At 39.5% G+C, this 25,111-nt stretch overlaps 1 protein-coding gene across 2 annotated transcripts; it reads right to left on the bottom strand.

Annotated features, from left to right (window-relative positions):
- Positions 1 to 2,287: 2,287 nt before the first annotated feature.
- On the bottom strand, positions 2,288 to 24,438 carry EDRF1 (erythroid differentiation regulatory factor 1). 2 transcript variants are annotated; one of them, XM_025152028.3, is made up of 25 exons: positions 24,293 to 24,438; positions 23,667 to 23,875; positions 22,616 to 22,682; positions 22,082 to 22,207; positions 21,462 to 21,586; positions 20,903 to 21,062; positions 19,546 to 19,647; positions 19,135 to 19,256; positions 18,113 to 18,224; positions 17,292 to 17,439; positions 17,108 to 17,216; positions 16,818 to 16,929; positions 14,917 to 15,177; positions 14,465 to 14,536; positions 14,202 to 14,352; positions 11,825 to 12,013; positions 10,655 to 10,855; positions 10,044 to 10,262; positions 9,465 to 9,688; positions 8,746 to 8,904; positions 8,334 to 8,483; positions 7,281 to 7,434; positions 6,897 to 7,012; positions 5,808 to 5,971; positions 2,288 to 3,117 (listed from the first exon to the last, which is right to left on the bottom strand). In XM_025152028.3, the coding sequence occupies exons 1-25, from the start codon at positions 24,356 to 24,358 to the stop codon at positions 2,946 to 2,948; spliced, it is 3,690 nt and encodes a 1,229-aa protein (XP_025007796.2). In that variant the 5' UTR covers positions 24,359 to 24,438; the 3' UTR covers positions 2,288 to 2,945. The 2 variants fall into 2 exon arrangements, with proteins under 2 accessions (XP_025007796.2, XP_040558753.1); XM_040702819.2 differs by lacking the exon at positions 19,546 to 19,647.
- Between the last annotated feature and the right edge of the window lie 673 nt (positions 24,439 to 25,111).

Here is a 25,111-nt window from a genome sequence, read left to right as displayed (position 1 = left end):
GGTGAAGATTTGCATGAGCTAGTGCCTAAGGGCAGGGGAAGGAGGGGAGACGGCTCTGTCAGAGGAGAGAGCAAGGACTGGAAGCTGAAGGCATCCATGTGAGCTTGTGCTCCCACATGTTACATGGCAAATTCTTTTGTAATCCTAAGTCACATCTAATTACTTGTCTAATTCCTCAGTTCAGGCCTATTTCTGTAGGTTTCTCCACAAGAAACTATCAGCTTCCATCACCTCCACGTAATACGTGCTTAGCACATTCAATGGGACGTGGAGGCCGTGCAAACTGTTGTGTGACTCAGATGACATTATGGCTGGATTTTGGATTCTGACATATTCACCACATGTTAACAAACAGAAAACATCAGCTCTAGAGCTTGGTTCACTGTGCAGCACTTAGTAATTATCTCATTAAAAAGAGAAAAGGGAATAGAACTGCAGCAATGGAGTGGCTTTATTCCTTTCCAGTCAGATCAGCTGATATACAGGCCTGGCTTAGTTTTACCCAAGGAACACTTTCACAGCTGAAACAATCCTTCCCTCAGAGCTCACACGTCCCTGAGCTCTCCCCTGCTTGGGGCTGAGGAATTCATCTTTTTGGAAGGCCTAGATAATATTCTTTGCAATGGGCCCTTGGTTACAAGCCTGCCTCCAGAGCACCACACAAGCTTGTTCCCTGCAGACAAGTGTTCCTCTAAGGATGAAACTGCTCTCCCAGCTGCTGCTTTGCAATTGCAAGTCTGCCTGTGGTATCAAGAAGCAGGAAATGTTCTGCTGTCTTATCGAACCACTGTAGCATTCTTAAACCAGAGAGGGTTTAGCTGTTTCATTAGTAAGCCATTTGGCAGACTGCAGACCTGATCCATGTACCTTGCTCAAATTCTCCAGTTCTGTTTTGTTACAGGGAAGCAAAAAGAACTCACAAAGCTTTCCCCAAATCACAGTCACAGACTTCACACAGTAAGAGTTGCAGGGCTTACTCCGCAGCCATGTTCTTACACTGGCTGACAGTCACGATGCCAAATACTTAAAGCCCACAGAAGAGAAGCACACATTTACATGAGCAGCTGCTCCTGAAATCAGCAGGATGCAGCAATGTGTAAATGGCACTCTGGAGGAAGCACCGCATTTGAGCATGGATCTGTGTGGTGCAACACCAACAGAACACAGTCAAAATCTCTTCTAAAACAGCCCATTTCATCACCTGTCTCAGCTGCAGAGGAACCAGAGATGACACCCTAGTCTAACACTGTTCTCTGGGACAGACCTTTTAGACTCGTCCTCTGGAAGTGAAAGTTGCACTGAGATAGCCTGCTACATCAGAGCCAATCGGTGAGTTTCAGCAGGACTTCCCCTTAGCAGCAGGAACCTGCCAGGGGCAGCTCCACAGGAAATCCTCTGGCCAAAAGCATCTCTCTTTTTTCTCTGTACCAGAGACTCACTGATCTCAGCAGTCTTGCTTAGTTACCCCTCAGCTCTGAAGAGAAGACTGTCATGAACACGCTTCTCACACCCCTCCACCACTGCCAGGTTTCCTGACAATACCAATTTCAAGCACAGTGCTTTTTTACCTTGCTTCAGAAACCTGCTGTTCAATTCCCTGCAGCTTTCAGCTCAAGAGAAGCGAGAGCAGCACAAGGTGTGGTAGATGTAGTCAGGCCCTAGGTGAAAAGCAGGAAAAGACAGCAGAACCCGAGCACCTGCTGTGCACCACTTCATACAACTCACTCATTGCAAAGCAGAAGCAGCAGCAATCAGGGACGCACTGTCTCTCATTTGTCACCCCTTCACAAGGCGTATTTCCTTCTTTCAGGTGATGCAGTTTTGTGCTGCATCTGAAAGCTCAGCTATCTCCTGAAAACAGACTTAAAGATACAAATGTAAAACCACACCAATACTGTTAGGCTAAACGTTTCTGTAAGCTTTTTCCCCCTGGGTAAAAACAGCATGTCCCATACACAAAACAGCAAAACCCTCATCTTGCATATGACACTGTGGCACTAAGAATCACTGCCTCCAAACAAACAGCTTAAATATTTAATTCAGTACGTGTCTGAGTGTGGGAGGGCTTACAAACAATACACACAGAAACTGGCAGTATGTTTAAAATGACGATTAAACACCATTTCTACCACCTGCTATGAGCTATACTTATTTACAAGAGGAAAAAAAATGCAGCATTTATAGGTATTTTTTCCTAACTCCCAGTGCTTTTCAAATGGTTCTAGTTCTGTTGAACAGTTCACCTCACTGACAGAAGCATAACAAACAACGCAGTACGATTCATAGGTTTATTAAATAAATATTTATTTAAAAATATGCTTTTATTCACAGTTTCAAGTCTGAAAAAGATAACACTATTCTGGATCAATTCCAACACAGCTAAGATCATTCACCTCCTGTTGCAAATGAAATACCAGCAATGGCAAATGCAAGAACCCTGCATCAAAGCAAGGAAGGCACACGTGCAGAATAGTGACTGTAAGGGGAGAAATGTATCCACACATTCAACAGAAACCTCCTTGCACCGCTTTGTTTCATGTTACTGGTTAAAGTATTCCAATAAAGCTTTGCTTACAAAGTCTATCTCATTAAATATCAAACAGAGCAACTCGTGAGGTTATATTTCTAAGCAAAAAGGTAATGGGCTTTGCAGCAATGCAAACATTAAGAGAAAAATTGTGCTTTTCTCCAAGGTAAAAAGAAATACGTTCCGTTTGTATCCAGAACCCCACACCTTTGCATTTCAAACAAAGAAACGCTAATAACCAAACCATGCCAGAGTTATCACAGGCTCACAGGGAATTCCTACTTTCCCAGGTGTACTGTGTTAACCACGTAGGCAGTATGCTTATCACCTCTGATAAATCCAAATACCACATGGGAAAAAATACCACTGATCCCACGCATTCACAAGGCACTGTTTCTGCTCTTCTGCAGCACTTAAGTCACTGAATTCCACCATTACTGGCTTCACTATTCTGAGACAGCTGCTCTAGCAGGTTTAGGATTACCTCTATTCTCTCTAGCAGGGTCATACTTTTATTAGCAGTTGCACGCAACAGAAGAGAGTAAACTTGCTTGTTTGTTTTAAGAGTGACTTCTTCTTCATTAACGCCCCTAAAAAGGAAACAGATAAAAGCTATTAACCTGACCACAATATTTTATTCCACAAATTATCAAAACGATTAGCAAACAATAACATTATTTCTTTGAAACCACATGGCTGATGCTTTGATTTGTTAAGTCTTGCTTCTTTGGCTCCCATTTCGTGGCATTTCCCAGCACTGCAGTCAGAGCCTCTGTTCCTACTGCAGGAAGGATAAGGAGTTCCAAACTTCTTCAACTCCAGTCTGGCCATTTTATTAATTTCACACTGTAAACCCTCCAGTCAGTGTCTCTGTGCCAAACCCCTGTACTTCTGTCAGAGTTCATCTCATCTGATCAGGCCAAAAGCCATCAGACCTGACCATTCCTGAGATGCTATGTGCTCCTGGGCAGTTGTCTGCTGCTGTATTTGCTATAGCCCAGCCTTGCCTACCCACTACGGATGTTTTCCTGTTCAAGTCTCAAGTCCATGACTTTACCATCCTTTTCTTAAGTTCCAGACATCTAAATTATTTCCGTATTTTAGAGACTTTTCCATGCCCAATAGCTTTACACAGAAGAGCTTTTTGCCAGCCTGCAGTTTAATGTCCCATCGGTTTTCTCCATTTGACAGACATCATTGAAAATAATTTATCTGGCCTATTATTACTCAACCTGGCCTATTACTTCAGCACTGCCACCTTACATTTAACATCCAAGACTAATAAATGACTTGAATCAGAAGAAAAGAAATGCTGCCATTAGCATTACAACTAAATAAAGTGTGCACGCATGCAAGCAGCAGTCAGTTTAATTGTGAATACTCAGGGAGTTACAAAAAAGGTAAAGCAAATTAAATTTATGACATTTGGCAGAAATCAGACAGATTTAATTATAAAACAGAACAGGTAGTCAATAAAAAGCCACTGAAATGCAAAGAATTTCCAGGATAAGCTACAAGAATTCCCAGAGCAAAGTATTAATTTCAATTACTTTTTCCTCTGACTTACACAGCCCGGTTCAGTTGCACTTATGCATTTAGCTTCTGGAAGGTAAAACTGATTTCATTCAGGTTTATTGCTAGTCTGCAAGTTTCACTATCAAACACCAGTTTTTCCACATGTTCTATTCTTTGCCAAAGCACATCTAAGGCCCTGCAATAGCATCCGTGGGTGCTCATTTCCTCCCTTTTCAGTTTTCCCTGTTATTAAAACAGAAGACAGACATTTTCTTCCTGTAAAGCAGAACTAAGGAGACACACGCAACCTACACAAGGTACCAGAAAGGTTCAACAGAAGGTTACACAAAAGACAGTGCTAAGCTGAGCCTCAACCCACCATTGTTTAAAGCAGTTTAAGATGTTACAGCAGCACTCCCATTTCACCTTACTGTAACCTGTTCCCTATATGAAATCTTCAGCAGGAAACCTCATTCATAAGAGACTCCATGAGAAAGACAGAAGAGTTTGTTTCACAACACTTAGCCAGATCACAAAGTGATGAGAATAGCTCAATCAGTTACTTGGGACAGCTGCATGGTTACATACGAGTTCTACTTCAATCCTTTGCATTTTACATATTCAGATTGCCACCTTGTGGAAGCTTTTCTGTAAGTGAACACCCCTAACAACGCACCTAAGCCACTGCTAGAAAGGCACACAGGCTTTTCAGCCTCATCATTCCCACTTGCCAGGCTCCTACCAGCAAGCAACTTACTGTGCAGGATTATTCCATTTCACAACTTTCTGTAGCAAAACAGCAGTGAGCATCAGCACTGTTTCAAAGTGACAAACAATTAACAACTTCCAAAAATTCTCTAATGCTGCACTTCCATAAATCAACTTTGTTACAGTAGAAATAACAATTGTATGCCACTGTAGCATCTATAATCAAACATATCTGCTACTGGGGGAGTGTTCTCTGGATCCTAAAAACAACCTTAAGCACATTCATATTTAACCAGTGGAAAGAACAGCAATTTAAGGAATTAGACTGCCACAGCAGATCACAGCAGTAGCAAGACAGAAGACTGCTTCTTAGCTCACTCTGGTCTGCCTGTGTTTATAATGAAGAGTTGTGTGTGCTTACCTATGCTGTCACTGGTACATTTTGTTATCAAGATAGATCTAATTACCAGTAGTAAACAGCAGTTTTTCCCCTCACTGACTTTCAAGAGTCCTACCACAGATGAAGACTGATGCCAGTAAGACAAACGGCCCCTAATGAAGTGAACACATAATTACATCTAAAATAAGTGTATAAATAGAGTCAGGACAGTGACAAGTATGACAAGCTGGTTACAGCAGCACAAGTCAAGCCATTCTGCTCAATTTACGCCCATGAAAGTATATCCTCTGAAGGATAAGCTAGCTATCACAGAGCATGATAAAGCATCTGCAATTCATAACTGTATTGTGCTTCTCAGATAACTATTATAAGCTTTTTTCTTATTTGAAAAGAATCAGTCCACTTCCATCCACTTTGTCCTGGAATCCCATCAGAAAATGAGAGACAAAAAACTGCCACAAGGTGAAGGTCACTCCTTCAATTACACCTAAAAACCACCAGCTTCAGATGACCAAAGGACACCCCAACTCCTCCACACAGAAGTCTGCATCAGAAAGGAATAAACATCACATATCCTTGCATTCATAAGAGTACATAGTTTGTATAGATTTATGTATCCAAATCACATTTATGTATGCATATAATGGTTTAGCTTACCCAGTTTTCTTCTTTGTCGAAGTTAACAATTTAATAGATTGGAGGAGAAGGAATGACATTCTAGACTCAAAAATACTAAGCAGTTTCATTACTTCTTCCTTGTTAAGGGCAGTGGAGGACTCATTAGGTGATAAACTCTCAGCATTACTCTCACCCTTGCTTATCTACAAAAAGATAAAGACAGGAAAACATGTCACTTGACTCCACAATTAGAAGAATGATACTCAAGTCAGATGACCATACTTTGCAGGTTAGCTTACACTTTACAAGAATGGCACCAACATCACAATTACTGTGACTTCATGGTTATGAGACCTCAGTACTTACTTTGTAGACACACTGCACACAAGTTACACCAAGTGCTTTTGCTAAATCTATGTACTGTAATATTTAATCATAAAACTACCAGGAAAATACAGACTTGAATAGTCAATCTGTTGCTCAAATTGTCAGTAAAGGATTGGTACATCAGCAAATATGAGTAGTTATTTATTTAGGCATCACCAACAGTAGCTGCAGACGTCCTTCCACACTTTAATACTGAAATACTAAAAGAGAATTCTCTCTATAGTTGTTTATGTTGTACACGTCTTAAAGAACTTAATGTATTTAAGGGGTAGTATAACATTTACACACAATCCCATTCAAAGACTGAATCTGTATAGGGCCATATACAGGCACGTGTTAATCCATTCAGCACCTCAAGAAATTCCTGTAACATTTATATAACACTGCTGAAATTTATAAAAACACTTTAATACAGAGGGACAAAAAGGCTCTGAATCCAGAGATCTGAGCATAAAAAAAATAAGAGGAAGACAATTCTTGGAGAAATTTCTAATTCTGAAGTGCTGGGGTAAGAGGTGGAACTTTTGACACCACTTGGAGAAAGGCAAGTTCTAGATTAAGCTTTTTCAGCCACTTCCACATAAAGGCTGGAAGGGAATTGCAGAAGGTTCCATTTCTGTTCAATTTAACTAAGTTGACTGAGAAGTAGGCAAGCAATACCTTAATTGCCAATTGACTGCTTTTATATGAATGCACAAGATTCGTGGGAGCAGTCAGTCAGATAACTTGATTTTCATTTACCTGCTCGCTCTCTGCTGCAAGGTCTTTTCTGATAAGCTGGAACGCACACTTGGTTTTAGCCATTATATCCAGGGCCCCAAACAACGTCTTTAATTTCCCAGCACTGCTGTTCTGACCTGAAGAGGAGAAAAAAATAATAATCAAGGACACTATTAACAACTCATTCTGGATTGCACTTTTATCTCCACCCAATGATTTCAGGAGTTCACGTGAAGTGTATACCATCCTAGGCAACTGAGGAACAGTGCGATAAAAATGCCTTTCTTCTTCCAAAGTGGACTGTATTCTGAGAAGCGTGTTACTCCTACTCAACTATAGTTATTTAGAAAGGAAATAAAACAGTTAACAGCATTTTAGAAGACTACCATAGAAAGACAGACTTACTTGCCATCTGGAATTCTGCAAATGCCACTCTTTCCAATTGCACGCGAAGGAGTTCACAGGGTGCATCCTTCAAGAGCTGGAAGAGTCTTACTGCTTTACTGTAATGAAGATCAGCAAGTACACGATGTTGTTTCCTCAAATGCTCGTCACCAACCTGTGCTCAGAGTAGGGTACATAGTAAATGCCAGACAATTAACGTGTTCTGAAAGCATCCATTAGAAAAAATACTTACGGAAAACAAGAGATACAATGATTCCTCATCTCACTTCAAAATGGTTCAACTAAGCTAAACCAGCACACTTATAGAATCCATCACTACCCTAGCTACGAAAATACAATAACTTCAATGATTGATCATATTAACAAATTCATATTAAGTAGAACCAAAAACCACCGCCCTCCAACACACCCCAAAAAGCAACATGCAAGTCTACACTCAAGCATTAATTAATCATTAGCAGATCGCCTAATAGAATGTTAGCAGAATTATCAGGAGAGTCACTTAGAAGCAAAATCAAACTGAAAATATTTATCATCAATATGTGTATGTGGAACTACCTAAAACAAACTGAACCATAAAGCTGAAACACTCTGTAAAGGACAAGACTGATGACACGATGCACAGGAATGGCACAAAGCTGCACCATGGAGGTTCCAACTAGATTTTAGGAAAATAATCCTTATCTTGAAGGTGGACAAACACTAAAAAAGGGTTCCTAGAGAGGTGGTCGATGCTCTGTGCCTGTCATTATTCAAGACAAGTTTGGCTGTGTCAAAAGTGCCCTTAACAGTCGCACCTTAACTTACACCTAGCCCTGAAGTGCTCAGGCAGTTGGACTAGATCTCTGAAGGTCCCTTCCAAATGAACTATTCTATTCCAAAGTAACTGCACTTCACACTGACTTCAGTACAAGCCAGCTCACATTTCCCCACTTAAGTGATTTTAAATAAACGTATTCCAACTACAGTTAGGAGGACAAATATCAGCCTTTACAAATATTACATGTTAAACATGGAACCTATACAGAAAAACCAAACAGGTTGTGATAGTACCTGGTTTCTGAGGCAACTGTGGTACATTGAAGCAAGCCTGTGGTGAATGGTTGCAGCGCGATACTGGCAGAGAGGCTGCCGTGGAGACACTGTATCAACATCACAGTACTTCAAAGACTTCATCATGGCTTCACTGACCTCCTTCTCTATCTACAAGAAAGAAAACCATGCAGCAGTGTTCCAGTTTGAAAGTAATCACATTACATGGACTTGTACGGGTTAAATGTGTTTTTACAATACAAAACTGAAAATCTTTATATAACTAACCATTTTATGATTTGCAATAGCTACTGTAAACTTTTATTAGATTACAAAGCTTTTATACAAGCTCTTCCAGTATCAACTTGGCTTGCTGTTCCATTTTTCAAGAAAACAGCTTCTTTTAGTAGATGCCACAAATCCACTCCATTACCTGTTCCTGAGCCTTCCTAGATAATGGAGCGTAATCCTGCTGTAGAGTTGCCATGGTGAAATAAGTGGTAGACAGCTCCCAGTTCACAGAATCCCAAACAGCTGGATGCATCTCTCTCTTGCCAAGAGATCTTAGTGCTTTCAGATAGTAGTCAATAGCCTACAGATTATAAAATATAAGCAGGAACTATACATTCAAAACAACTGAAAATTCATTTCTTTTTACTTGTGCTGAAAGGAAACATTGGTGAAGGAGCAAAGGTATTCTGAAATATTTTTCATATACCCATTCTGATAATAATTTTAGTCCTGACTTGCCCATCAGAATAAAACAAAGTTACCTCCAAAGGACACGCTGGCCCTCAGTAGCTTTTTATTCCCCAAATGTACTAACAGAAGAAATCACTGATTTTAAGTGTCTGCTTTATTCTACATAATGAACATGACTGAAAACCGTTATCTTGGGGCAACAGTTCAGTACTACTTATTTTTTTACACACTCAAAAGGAAGCATTCAGGTATGCCATACTTCCCACTACATTTAACATGAAACCAGAAGTTCCACAGCCTCTTATCAATCTTGCCAACTGCTGTATCTAGATAAACCACCAAGTTCTCCATCCCAACACCTCCATTGTTTAAAAGATTCTAAGCTGTTTATGTAAATTCTGTGTTATAAGGTAGAATAGGGTATGGGCCATTGTAAAAGTAGAGTGTTACCTTATTATAATAAAGGGCCTCTTCTGGAGAAAATTCTCTTTTGAAGTCACCTTCAGTTGCACAGTGAGCTTGAGCACAAATTCGCATGAGCCTTCCTGTGTTGCACAGCAGGAGAGCAGCATTGGTGGCATCATCAATTGACTCAAAGTTCTGAATGCCTTTTTCAAAGCAAGAGAAGCTTTTCTTCCAGAGTTGCTGCTCTGTTGTTGATACGTTCTTACTCACTGAAGTTAAAGCACAAAGCTTTCCATTAATGCAAATTCTCCAAGGACACTAAACTAACATCTGTTTGTTATGCTAGTTTTTCCTCACAGATTTCTAAAGATGCCCTTTTAGCATTTAAATGTAGTAAAATATTCTGAACACCCAAATTCACGGAAAAATAGTACCAAAACAAATGAAAATCATTTCCCCTTGTCTTGCTATAATCTACCCTTTTGAAGAGTTGATACTTAGTACAGAGTTAAAGTGTCATCTTAATATTCAGAAATGGTCAAGACTTCCTTCACAATTAGTGAACAATCATTTTTCTGGGTCGATGGAACAGCATACAGTAAGAAGCAAAACAAGAATGCTTACCCACTCTCTCAGTCTGCACTGCAGCAGCCTGATTCATGTAAAATACTCCAATTTCATTCCTGATATTACCCATCCTCTTCAGCACCTGTACACGCTGCTCAGGGTTTTGCTTCTTTAAGTTACTGAAAAGTAAGATTTCATAAGCTGCTTCGTAACATTTGCAGCTGACTGAAAGTTGGCATTCCAAGTCTGTAGATAAGTCAGTAGCCCAGGCAAACACTAGAAAAATCAAAACACAATGTATGTCTCCACGTCAAATAGAATTTCCAAGTAAATCCAAGTCTCTGACAATACAGAGAAAATCACCCAGAAAGATAACCAAGGATAAGACCCACATCAGAATGATCACAGTTCTCACACATAAGCAGAATCTACCCAGGACACAATTAATGCCTTCAGCCCATTTACAACCTCAGGCACATCATACAATATTTTGATAACTTATTGTGTCTGCCATAAAAAAAGGTGTTTTCTCTGATTAAAACAGAATGAGGCATAACCAACTCTCCTCTGGAAGTGATACTGCTGCACAGATTGGAGGAAGCACAGTGAAGTGACTTATGTCTGTCACATAGACAAATTACGACAGTTATCTTATACCTGTGCCATACCTTGGCAGCTGGATTCTCTATGAAGACTGTGAAGTATTTCCTGATCTTCCTTTGTCTGGTAGTTATATTCTTCAAGGTACGCTGCTCTGTTGTTTGCATTTTGAGCGAGCATTAATTGGATATCGCCACAAAGCGTTAAGCACTGACAAAGAAATACTAACACTTCAGGAAGCATGCTGGCAGAGAGACAGCAGTAGGTATCTAAAAGAAAAGAATCCCATGGGTGAAGGAGCAGGAAGGAGAGAATCACATTTCTTAAGTTTTGACACAGACTGACAGTGTAATTGGTTTTATGTTACTTCCCATGTTTATTCCCTGTATCCAGACAACCCATGCTCTTCAGAGAGTAACTAACTAACCTGCTTTAAAATCACACTTATTCTACACAGCTGATGGCCTAAGAGTAGCGACTACTTTCTTGAATATGTGCATCAACTCTGATGATTACAAATGCTAATCTCAGATTAGAAACTTCAACCAGGGAAAACTGCATTTCAGGATTAACTTGAGTCAGATATAGTCTGAAATAAACAAATTTTCAAGCAGTGCAGTTTATATTTAAGTTCTCCCAAGACTGAAAACATACACATACTAATGCTTTGTGTTGAGATCAAGCATTCTTGCTTTGTGTTTTACCACCCCACCACCTCACATCCTACAAACATGGAAGCAAAACGCAGCACTGAAGCCCTAAGTGTACTCCATTTCCTGATTACTTAATATCCTAAACAGCCCAATTTTTCCTCCTCTGCCCCCCCTCACTTTCCTCGGATGTAATTCATTTTAGAGGCGTATCTAATTCAACTGATACTTTGGGTGAACACTTAATTGAAAAGGGAACCACCAGGTGTTACCAGAGTCAACAACTGCTTGCAGTGACAGTACTAAGAACACAGGTTACCTCTGTGCTGCTACTAGGACTGAATGCTCCCAGCTTCAGCACTCAAAGTCTTCCCACCACATCAAAGTGGTAGTAGCCTTCTACCCAAATGGTGATGAGCAAGTTCTTCTTACTACCTCCTTCTCTCCAGAAGGATGAGCTAGACACTTAGTTTAACTAAACACACAGGCGTATGATTTGTCACTGCATGCCACTAAGGTAAATCATGCATACAAGTATTTGATATTGTGAAGTGTGTCAATATAGAGGTGACAACTTCAGTAACTTACCATGGCATTGTAAAGCCAGCTTGATGTATCGTAATGCTCTCCCATATTTCTGTAAAATCATAGCAGCATCAGACAGGACATAATAAGCCTTTGATGATTTCAGAATGAGCTGGAGTTTCATTTTATATTGCCACGATCCAGGAATCATTCCTGACTGACTGGAATGCTTATCCTTCTGAAATGAGCCCACTGTAACAAACAGAACCTCTTCAGTAAATCTCATTTCCATAAAATACACCAGAGGTCTGACCCAACTTCAGCATACAGACAGAATGTAAATTGCCACATTACAGCTCTGAACACTACAGTATGCCAAATTGCACAGTACTGTTTTTCATCTACAAGATGGACCCAACGTTTGGAACCTTTCCACTCATCTCACCTGAGAGTCTTGTACCTGAATACAAAGAGTACAGTGACAATGCAGCCAAACTTCAACATTCTCAACACCTTTTGAAATGCTGGTGGAATGACCAAGACTACTCCTTTTGGTAGCAGGCATGATTTGTGGTGAGTTCTGCCAAATTCTTATGATATTTGCTTTATTTCTGTATTAACTGCCACAAACTAAGGAATTGTCCAGCACTATAGGAATTGGATAATCTAATCATTCCTACAAATAAGACCAAAGACATCAGCATCAGCACAAGATCATGATTCTGCCTTCGATGCTGCAGTGATTATGGAAGCAGAAAGCAGCAGCTAGGGAATGCAAGCACATTAGAAGTTCTGATGTTAAAGGACAGAATTTTGTTGTCCTGACTAAGAGGGTTGAAGCAGAATAAGCAGCACAAACTATGAGAAGCACACAAAATTGAGGCTCTTGTTTACAGCTGGACCTACAAAGCCTGACCTGCAAACTGACAATCCTTACTGAGTGCTAGAAAAACTGCACGTTCTTTAAGATAAAAGGAATTAAAGGCACAGAATGCTCATATACTGCATGCACATGATATTCAGAAGTGAATTTTTGATTTGAAAAGAACCAATTTCTCCCTTAAGTTTGAGTTACTTTTCTCTAGGTTGAGTTCAATCACTATGACCCAAATGAGTAGCACCATTACTATTCTAGGGAAGAACTCCAGTGCAGATCCAGAAATCAAGTCAAGTCTCTTTTGAGATCTGTGCAATATTTATCTCCCACACTTTCCATGAAACTCACGCTTCTAAATAAAAAAGCAAGCAGCTGCAATGTGTCATCAGCTCCAAAGAGCAAAGGCAGAAGATAGAGCCTGGCTGCAGTACAGCTGAAATCAGCACACTGTTCTTGTTGAGCTGACCTCAGTAAAATTTTGCAGTAAATCTCCATACAAACAAATCACACAATCCATATTAACAGCACTGTTACTTCTGAGAGTTCAACACAGTGCAACTTTCTAATACAGACATTATATTATGTGGTCAAGTATCTGATAAAAAACAAACAGGAAAGTATTAATATATCTCCAGTTCACTGACATTCATGAGAATCACAGAAGTGGAAGACAGTCATTTAATTGCTCTGATGCTTCACTCAAAACTGATTTTGCTTATTTAAGAATTTAAATTAGAAAAGGAAGAAATAGGAAAGATTGAGGAATCGCAAAAATATACTCCCATTTCTTTCTGACATTTGCACAAGCAACGTCCTACAAAGCACTTATCACCAGCAGAACACTCTGGTACTTTCAGAATAGGAGTCCTTCCTATTCCCTTTTAGGAGACTCCAGAGCAACATGAAGTAGACAGAAACTTCTGGACTTCAAATATCTAAACATAGTAAAAACACCTGTCTTTTCTGCTTCCTTCCACAGTTTAGAGCTACAGGAAAAAATAAACACTGAAATCCTCTTTAACTTCATAGTATAGATAATCTGTAACTGTAACACATTTATAAACATAATATCCAGCAGTAAACATCATGAGGGGCAATCTGTCAGAAGTGAAAAGCTCTTTCACAAAGCTTCCAAATCACACACACACAAAAAAGGAGACAGCAAAACTAAAATTAAAAAAAAACCACACAATAACAAAAACAAACACAAACACAACACAGCCCCCACAAACAACTTGCAGTGCTCCTCACACCACATCCAAAGCACAAACTATTAAGCCCTTGTGGAAATCACGTGAAAGGTACAACTAAATAAGGTACAGCAGCATTATGTGTTTACTAACAAGAGATGCTCTGATATGCAAAATATCCCAAATACACTATTCATATTTAAAGAGGAACAGATCATGGTCTCCAATTTTGTTTTTATGCTCTGTGTTTTCTCTTGCTTATACAACAGCATAATTAGCAACACACAAGTACAGTGTTTTGTCAATCAAAATGAAGTGGCAGCAGTTTGTGCTGGTACTGGAAAGGTCTTATTTGCACAACAATACAACTTACTTTTGTCTAAAAACAAGGCCATCTGTTTTTCCAAACACTCGGGACCACCACTGGTGGATTCATCCTCATATTTCAATGGGATTGGTGTGCTGGGGTCAGCAGCAGGAAGGTCACTCTCTTTTTTAACACTGCTGTCAACAGACTTCAAGCCCTGCAAGAAGAATTGCCTTAATTCATTTTGAAATCAATACTTCACAAATACACAACACATGAAGAACTGCACACTAGCTGAAGTACCATTACAAATTTGATAGTGAACTCACCTCCAGGACGTAGCTAAGCACAAGCCTGCAACGTTCTTCAGCACCATGGCAGACAGGAAATGCACAACTAGGCTTGATTGAGGGCGCAGCAGGGAAAAATAACAAAAACAGAAAAAAGAAATTCAAAGTACAAAATAACAACACTACTGGCTATAAGAAACAAAAGACTGCAAGAAAAAAAAGCTTGACAAAACATTTGATCTCCACATTGAAAAGCATCATGGTATTTCTTTCCATTGTTTCAGACAGCAATTCATACCTGGTCATCACTGTAGGATTTAATTTAACATCTATACTGTTATAAAAAAAAACCAAAGAAATGAAAAACCACAGTTAAAGAAGAGAAAACACACAGTGACAGCTTATGACAAAACTAATAGGTAACTGAATTTTGCAGTATCAACTGAAGCTTTCAATAAATTCCTTAAACAAAAACCCATAACTTTACTTACACGAATTCGATGAACAGACTTGTATTTTTCTGGTACTGATAACTCTCCTACAGATTTTATTATTGCCACTGCTTTGTTGTCATCTGGTGGATCAGAACTGTTACTGTAAGAACCATTTTCATCACTGTCTGGCATTTCTTCCTCTTCTTCACTATAACTTTCATCAGAATTTCCATTTATAGGGAAGTCTGTATTGTCTTCTTTTTTAGGCTCATCCAACTGAAAGAGCTCTGACAGCATGTAGTTTGCTGAAGCAATAATCTTTTCAGAAAAGGAAAAAAAAAACCAGTGATTCATTTCCATGTAAAAATTCTCTTTTGAAAGGCAACAGCAATACACTTTCACTTAAGAATGAGGAGTAAACAGTGCATACAAACAGATATTCGATAATCTGCAATTACAGTCTGTATTCTCACCTTGCCTGAGCACTGAATGTTTGAACATTTAAGAAACAAGTCAAAGGAGACAGCCAGTTAACCACTGTATGTGCAAACAAAGCAGGCAGTCAAGCTCACCCACATTTGCTTTTACCCACCTTACAGATACAAATGAATTATAAACCTCTCCAAACTTCTAGAAAGCAACCTGCCCTTATGCCTTCCACCAATCTAAAAATTGTTTTAGAAGACAGCCCTCTCAGGGCCTTTGTCTCTTGTCTTGCAGAAGAGGACAAAGGTAAGAATTAGAAAATTAGGGCCACCCTGTCCCATATCTTTCTTTCATTCATAAAGAAGGGCAGCTCTTCATCACCCTTTTCTTCTTTTGAGTGCCATTTTATCAACTTTTTCCTTCCATCTTTTCAGTTTTATCTATAATTTGGGAGCTCCCACCTTTATTTTTTTTTTCTCCAGCAGATTTAAGCATTCAGAGATCTGCATTTCATTTCTTCCTGCTGCTTTGCTTTATTTATTTGCATGTTTTAATATTATCAATGTATTTTGAAACTCTGACTGTGTATAATTATGAAATACTAAATAGTGGGCACTTAAAAGCTATCCTATAGCAGCAGCAAGATTCAGTTACATAGCACATCAGGAGAAATCCAAGGCACACTGGTGATGATTTAAGATTCTATGATTCTGCGATCTAAAACTAGCACAGTTTCCTCACTTTTAAGTTTATTTTCATACAGAAACAACTCATTTCTTCCTTAAGTGTGCCGCAGTATTCAGGCCTGCATACTCCACTCCATAACCCTCCTACCTCTCCCTTCAAGGCAGAGAACATGAATGCCTGAAACACAATGTGGCCAAAACTGCTTCTCTGCAATAACACCTAAGATTAATACAGCATGATAAATATATATACTCATTCTATATAAACATTTCTTTCTCCTACAAGTAGTGCTTGCAGAAAGGCTTATTAATGAACAAACATACCTGATAATTATGCCACCAAAAATAGCATTCCTAACATCAAGATTAAGATTTCTACTTCAAGTTTACTCAAAGCCTGAAGTCTTGCTCAGAGAGCAGTCACATTCCTACCACAAGAGGAATTTTGAGACTCAGGGATGAGTCATACTGCATCAAATCTGCTAGGAAATTTGGGTCAGATCCAGTGAAAAAAACTAAAACAAACCACACGCTGCATTAAAGTGACCTGCTTTTAGGCATCTAGCTCTTGAACTGGAATCAGCAATTTTAAGTTGGAACTAGTTGGAACTCATCATGGAACTAGATGATCCTAGAGATCCCCTCCAACCCAAACCATTCTATATTAAGGTGGAACATAAACACTCAAATTACTGACTCCACGTGTCTCTATGATTATACAAACACTAAGTAATAGCTTTAAGGCTTCAAGTTCTGGATTTAGGTGCCTAAGTAGGAAGGGTTCTGACCACCAAGAAAACTTCTCCATTGCCTTTACAAAAAGGTACAAGAACATAATGCTCTTACTTGAGGATGTCTGCCATTGTCCAGTAACTTAAGACAATTCAGAAGCAATGTTCTGATAGTGCCATAGTGTTTCTTGTTCTGGTTTTTCTTCAGCATCATATTGCAAGCAACTCTAAGAGGAAAAGTTGAAAAAACTAGTGAATTCCTTCGTGCTATAAGGAAAAAAGCTTTAAGCAAGATCACTACAAATGGCTTTCCAAATGTTTTAACAGGTCTACAAGACTTAGTGAGAACACAGTTTACACACAGAAATTACAGAAGTTACAACAGAAGTTACTTAAAAAACTCACTTGTATAGAAGAATTGCCACTGGCATTGTAAAAGGGTTTTGGTATTTGTCTTCTGTTTCTTCACAAAGGGTTGTTAGGTCATAGAGTTTTACTATATCACTCCCACTTGCTGAAAGGCAAGACTTTTTATTAAGCAGCATGACATAAACTGAGGAAAGATTTATGTTAATCTCAGTTTACTTACCCTTAAATAACCAGTATGTATGTCCTTCTTTGGTGCAATTCGATTTCAAGAAAGATAAGATATTTTGAGCAATATCTTTTATCACTTTGGTAGAGAAATTAGAGTTCTCCAAGTTGGGAATATCTTCAGTCTTGATCATTTCATATTTCTGCAAGGAATATATTTTAAAACAAGATTAGGAGGGTTTTTTTTTTTTGCCACCACCACACAAATGTACAGATCAGAATCTCTACTATCTGCTTAAAGAAACCATCTATCATTACAATACAATGCCAAAATTCAGTTATTTCCATGATTTACTTTACAATTTTTGAGTAGTATTATCAAACTATGCTTGCCTTTAAAGATGATCCACTGTTAAGAGAAACATGACTGAGTAAATAGAGAACAAAAGGTGAAAAAGAAGCAGTGCAGCATCTACCTACAACATCAGTGAAACATAGTCAGCAACCATATGCTGCCAAGTGCAACTGAAAACCCAGCTGGTATCTGCAGGCTCTTGTGTTGTTCCTTAATTGAAACAATTAAGAAGCATGCACCACATTTTAAGATGCAAGAAACTGGTGTACTTCTGCAGCCATATTCTTTCATTTTTTTTGTCTTCGTACATCTGAGCAAATGGAAATCTTACATTCAGGGAAGGAAGAAAAAAGAACAGATATTTTTAGATGACTGTTGCAAGCTCTGTAGATATTTCTTGCTTTGCAATGAAGATTTTGTAATCTTTCCGTCAGAACAGTAAGATTTGAAAGATCTGTTACAGCTGCAACAGTTTTAGAAACAGAATGATTGATGGACTAGGCACAAACAGTCAGGCTTACCTGAACAATCCCATTAACATGAAAGCACATCACAAGCTCTGGTACATTGCATATTAAGTTGTCCAACCAATAGTCAATTCCTGTTAACACATTTATTGGCTTGTTGTTATCCCTAGAAACAAGTATTCCTGGTGTTATTTAAGTCTTTGTTTACTCTCCAGAAAATAAATGATGTTTACTAATGGGATTTAGACTTAAGTCACCTTAGTGGATGGCACTGAAACACTTGTTTGTTAATTGTTATATTTTGTAGAGGCAAACAATGGAATACGTTCCTTCAGCAGTTTGAGTTTTTGCCTGCACTGACACCAAAGCTTGAACAAGATTCACATGTCATGCTATTACCAAGATAGGAAGTTCTAAAGGAATGGCAGCACTGGCAGCACTTATTTATAGCACAGGCCTTCTCCCAGACTTTCCAAAATTCCTTTGAAAGCAAAGCACTGTTAATTTCTAGATGCATCTTAAGATGACAAATATGTCCAACAAGTTTCAAGTTTTTGCTCATTCTGTCAGTGCATAGGCAGGAACAGACAGACCAGTAACCAAGCAAGCAGCAGTGTACTAATGAATAGAAAACAGAACACAGTTTCTATAGAAATAAGTTTTAAGTACTTATGCAGTGCCTAACAAGCAGTTAGTGAAATTCGAAATTCCATTAAGAGAAACATGACTGCCATCCTTTATTAAAATAGAAATACAAAAAATGTACAGACTAAATAGTATCTTAAAACTTAAATGCACGTTAAAGACTCATGAAAGGCTGCACACAGCCACTGCTTTCAAATAAAGATTCAGATAGATAGAAAAAGCAGCAGAACATCTCAAGTTCCAGTGCAGGAGGGCTATGGGACTTCCCTGAATTCCAGGATTTTATAATGCCATTGCCACTTAGGTTTGAAGCATGAATTTGATTGTTTAAACGGCATGCAAATATCTAGAGTCAACCAAAAACTTGCAGATAGCTAAATAGGAAAGCAAAGCAACCAGTCAGCAAAGGCTGGCATATGCAATCAATTCACCTGAGACGTAAGCTCACAGCAGGGTATCTCCCACCTCCAAATATTGGCATATTTGATCCTACTAACATGTGAATATCTTCAAAGGTCCACAAGATGTTACGAACAAAGTCATTTTTAAGTCCCTTCATTAAGAGAAAAAATTGGTCTATAAATCAGTTATAAACACAGTTCTCTGCGACTATCTGCAGAATTACGAGAAAGCAAGATGCAAAAGCAGCAAATAAAAGACAGCACAAAATGAACTATGCTATGCATTCATGTTAACTTAAAGGACTGAGATCACAGATGCCACAAAAGCTACTTCTACAGGAGATTCAAGTTTTTCTCTTGGCTCCAATTTAGACCAAATTTTGAAGTGTCTGATTAAATTGGGGAAGTTGTGTTTGAGCTCAAATTTGACACATAGCATACCTGACTGTTTTCCCCGTCATTGAACAAAGTAGTCAGGTTTTGTTCTTTGGGGGCTGAGGCCACATGCCCCACTATATATGAGGGTTCAAGAGGCACACTTCCCTGTGAAGAGCACAAGTATAAGGAGTGATTCCACTGCTGAGGTAACTTAGGCCATAGAAGAAAGTTGTATGCTTATATTCTGAATGACAAAAGCATAGAAGACAAGAACTTTTACCTTTACCATGTTAAAATATATATATATATAAAAATATAGAAGCCTCCAGTCAGTGACTAGAACATTTCTTCTGCTACAGCTAATTCCAAAAGTTTTGTACTTCATTTCTTACATCCTCATAATCTTCAGGAAGACAGATTTTCCAGGAACACTTTATTCCCCAAGAGGCAGTACAAGATTATCAACCTCCAGAGCATAAATCTACTATCTCATTGTCTTACTTAATTTAAACCAACACCTTAACAAATGCACAACAGCTTCTTTGCAGAGTGATCTGGCAGTAACTCCTCAAGAAAGTGAGAAAGGAGTAGTTCTTTTTCTAAGAGCATTCAAGTGCTGAATTATCCCTCCACTTTAAAAAGTTACTGTACCAGAACACATGATGTTATGATTTGATGGTCAACATAGGTAAGAACCATCGTAAGTTAACTATTCAAGGAATTTGGCATACTATTTACCACCACTGTTTAGCACAATAAAGATAATCCAGACCATAGACTGAATACAGTATTTTTCATCCTCTCAGAATCTTCACCAATTCCTGTACTGCATTACTTCAAGATCACTAGGACTAGTATTCATAAACAAGACTAGCCACACAGAAACCCTGGAATAGAGCTTAATACTAACAGTAGTTTGTTGCATAATTAACATCGCTCCCTTCTATTTGTGTTATCCCAAAGCAAGCATTTGTACACATTACTTAATTGTTTTGCAAACGTTTTCATAGATTCTTATCTTCCCCTTCACCAATAAATTCAAGGCCACGATAGAACTTCCATGGTAATTAAAAAAAGCAGCTCAAAACCATAAGCTTCTATGCACACCAGCCAAATATCAAGTTTGCCTACTTTCAGATAAAGTCACTGATAACTACTGTTAGCCAAAAGTTTTCTCTCTCAAAAAACATATGTGTATTTAATATTACAGTGACCAAAAAATAAGAAAATTCCTTTCCAAGTTCTGAGTGCAGAAACATTGGCATGAGCTAAAAATGCACATACTGCCAAGTTACTATAATTCATGTCTTTCTGACACAATGACTGTAAGAGCAGCACCTCTGAAAACCTAATACAGACAACATCTTATTTGGAATACATATCCCCTACAAAAACTAACACTCCATTTAAATACACTAACCTGGTTAGAGGCACCTGGATCTTCAGATAATGAAGAAGGCATTTCAAAAGGAGCTGGCCAAGAGGCCCTTCCTGCCTCATCGCTCTCACCTGGAACAGCACTCTCCTCATGCTGTTTTGAACTGGAAGGAACAGGCTGAGCAGCTCCATCACCATTAATGCTGACAAAACATTAAGAAGTTTACAATACACAATCTTCTATAGAATTTTTAAGTTTGTTTTGATGCATCAGTCTCAGAGAACAGCTTTGCTAATATGCTAGAAGAATGCTATGAGGACAAGTTTTACTGTATTGTGGGAGGCATCACTATCCTTTGCACATAAGTGAAATCCATTTTTGAGAAAGAATACTGAGAGAAGTTAAGCTGCGCTACTTAATTTTATACTTTCACGTACCCCAACTCATAATAAAAAGACAGTCCTGTTATTTCATGATGTCATCTCTCAAACTCTTCCATGTAAGGATAAAGCAGCAACTAAGACGGACAAATTCTAACATTCACTTCAAAATAATAAACCGATCAGAAGTTGGTGCAGAATGCATGCAGACATAAGGTTACCTGTAATACAAAAATTTGGAAAGGATAGCCTTCTGGTACCAGTGCTCTTTACTCTTCTTCTTTCTTTGCCACTTCTGATCAATTAGCCTTTGATAAAACTCTTTCAGCCATGTCCAGTCCCCTGTCTAGTCAATATAACATGAAATTAACATCAAGATGCACTTGCAAACTAAGCAGAGTACCTCATTACCTTATGAATATCAACTACAACATCAAAAAATCAACTCCAACACTAAACTCTTGATTATGTATTGAAAAGATACCACCTAAAAGAAGTTACATTTCAACAAAGTCAACTTCTCATTAAAGAAAGTCATGTACATGGTAAGAGACTGCACAGTAACAATGAATTAATAAAATTAATAGTTGCAGAGCAATATGGAGGCAATTACAGAAAAAAAAAAGTAGAATTTTAACCCTACAATACCATGAATATAAGGATACCAGATTTTCTGTCATAGTTTGTGATTAAACCAATTGCAGCAGCATATGCTTCACACAAATCATTTGTACCAGTACACAGGTCTCGTGAACTTTGATATGTGCTTTCTTGCTGGCTACACTACCCCCAAAACAATGCATTTTGACTGTATGGTATATAACACAAAAAGAAAGCTAACCTGAGATGATCTCATGAAGAGTTCTTGAATATCTAGTTCATCCAACAAGAGCGTCCTCCCAATGCGATGTACTGCCATGCTCACATGTGACTTGCTGTAAGGTATCTTCAGAAGTTTTTTAATATTCTTACAGGAGAAAAGAGAACAGAGATTACTTTCCATATAGTTATACATCACTATACGACAGAATTCTTAGGAAACTGGACACAAAGGATACATTCTTAAAAGTGACTAAGAAAAAAAGTTTATGGTTTGGAGTTGAAAGTTCTATCCTTGCCACAGAAATAACAGTTTGTCAGGTACCCAGAGGACAACTGGACAGAGTTCTAAGTCAAAGCAGTTATCTGTCCAAGATAAACACATAGAAGAACATGCATCTTCCTTCCTCTGAATCATCTTATCTGAATTATGCAGAGCTGCATCAGTAGATCTTCACTTTTCCCTCAATAAACACAAAGATGACAGAAGACAGGACAGTACTTTATGGTAAGGTTTATACAAGGCATAAGTTCGAATGATAAAAGTTACACACACCTCTGAATCAGACACAACATCCACATCATTTCCAATGGAGTCAATGAAGTCATATGCCATTCCAAAGCTATAGAGAAAATAGTTCAAGTCATTAAGTACATAGGGAGATCAAAGACCTTGCTCTGCAAAGCAAGGAAACACTCTGAAAGCTTTTTCAGAACAAAAAAAAAACCACACAACCGAATCTAGCTAAACGTTACTAGATATAATGAGACCTAAGGTTAGTTAACAGCACTGTTCTGACAGCCCACAAGTTTTCCACAGATATTATTGGAAAACCTTAGATTCAAGTTCAAAATACACTAAAAAGCAGTTTGTGTTTTGTTGAAATAAAAAAAAAATCATAAGTATTAAGCAAGTTGTCGTGCTCAAAGATGTTTATCCCCTAAAATTTGATTATGAGGATTTAAACAAAGGCCCTCAGCAAACTGCTAAATTTCACTAGCTAGTTGATTTACCGTGAGTTTGCTTGCTCAGTAGAGGATTTAAAACTCTTATTTCTACACATCCTCAACTCACCTCATTTAACTATTTTGCAAGCATCCATGCATAAAGGTAACATCACTTTCTGGGTTTGTCCCTAGTTTTTCCTTTCTGTGTTTACTTTTGATATGGCTACAAAGCTTTTTGCTGCTATTAGTTAGCTAGTTCCAATTTATAAAGAACCAGAACAGACATAAGTTTGCTCCTTTACTGCCCATGGAAACCACGCTTGTTCCATTCTCACCCCCTACCAAAAGCAGAGTGGCCAGCTCAAGCAGATTAGTTCAGTTTTGAACTGACAATAGCCAGCCTGAGAAGGACATGAAGACACAAAGTCTGCATCATTGCCTCATTGAAGCTGCCATTACACACTTGAAAAAATGAAGTCCATCAGCATTAGGGGCATCATTAATAATTTACAAAACAGACAGCATAAAGACAGAAACGGAGGATGGAAAAGGAGCGATACTTCGCTGTTACAGGAAAAAAATTAGTGAACTTCAACCTTCCACTGGATTTAGTCTTAAAGATCTGGAAAAAAAAAATCAACAGAGCCTGCTGTATGTACCTTGAGAACGGTGTGCTCTTCTTGTTGTTGCCAAGAACAGTCGTGCCTGCAGGTCCCAGCTTGGCACTTTCACGTAACCAATTTGCAGGTGGCAGTTTCAGGTCTGTCTTCTCCTGCAGCCAGGCAAAGGCTGCTTGCGGTGGGGCTGAGGAGTACTTCACCACAGCGCTGCTCTTCACTTCATTGCCTCCAAGGAACAGCACCGAGCCCTGGTTTCCAAAGGGAAATCAGTTGGCGCTTCTGCGGCTTTAAAGGCAAAGGACGACTCGTCCTGCTAAGTCCTTTCATGGTGAGTGACACAAGCAGCAAAACACGCCGCTGCAGTTACACGGAAAGCTTTGAACTGACACACTTAAAAGGAGAAACGGATCCTCAGCGTGTCATTTAGGTAATTAAAACGCAGCGCGCTGCACTTAAATGTAAGGATGAGAACACTGCCTGCAATTATAGCTTAATCACAACGAGTGCGTTCCTGCCGCTCGCCAGGCCGGCAGCGGCACTCCCTCCCTCACGCAGCTGTATGCAGCGCTCACACCTGTGCGAGAACCCCCGGGCCGCGCTCACACCGCGCCGTGCCGCAGCTCGCCCCAGCCGGCCCCCGCTCCGAACCACGCCCCCGCCGTCACCTGCTTGGGCTCCTCCGCGTCTCCCCTCAGAGAGGCGGCGGCCTCGAGGCCGCAGAGCTCTGCCATCTTCCGCCCGCCCCCGGTAGAAGCGCTCCCTGCGGCGCTAACGGCAGCGGCAGGGGGCCGCCAGCGCCCCGCGGCGCCTCACGTGACGCTCTCACGTGACGCTACGTGACGTCCCGACGGCGCCACCGCCTCTCGCGTGCTTTCCCGTGAAGTCCCAGGGGACGCGGAAGGCGGGAAGGAAAGGAGTCGACCAATGGGAGAGCGTGTGGGTGGTGCCTGTGGGCAGGGCGGGGCCACGGCGCTGAGGGGCGGGAAAGGAGCGGGGTGGGCGGTGCCTCAGGGAGGGCTGAGCGCCTGAAGAGCCGAGTGTCCATGTGTAAGTTGGCAGCGTGGTTGTACGAGCTTTGTTTCTCTTACGAACCAAGCGAAACCTCTCTAACTTTGCATCTTTTTACTGATACAAAGCACACCTCTTAGTAACAATAATACTGTAAATTTGTGTGGAAATGCATGCGTACAATCTACCGAAGAGGGAACACCTTAATTATATTCCTTCAGAGTCTCGCTGTGGTTTTAGGGTGAGAACTCCCTGAGTTCCATCCTTAAACTTCTTGTTTTCAAATTGATCCACATCTTGCCAGAAAACTGCAGTAAAAGCAAAACTGTTGCATACCTTCAGGAAAAGGAAAAAGAAAACAGCTCCCAGCAGGTGCTTAAAAGCAAAGCGCTGTTTGTCTGAGCTTGCAGTAATGGGCCTGAAGTGACTGCATCTGGAATGGCGTGGAAAGGAATAAGAGCAAACTGTAGTTCTGC

The sequence above is a fragment of the Gallus gallus genome, chromosome 6 (assembly GCF_016699485.2).
Source record: "Gallus gallus isolate bGalGal1 chromosome 6, bGalGal1.mat.broiler.GRCg7b, whole genome shotgun sequence".
Classification (NCBI taxonomy): Eukaryota; Metazoa; Chordata; class Aves; order Galliformes; family Phasianidae; genus Gallus; species Gallus gallus.
This window is presented reverse-complemented; position numbering and strand designations above follow the sequence as displayed.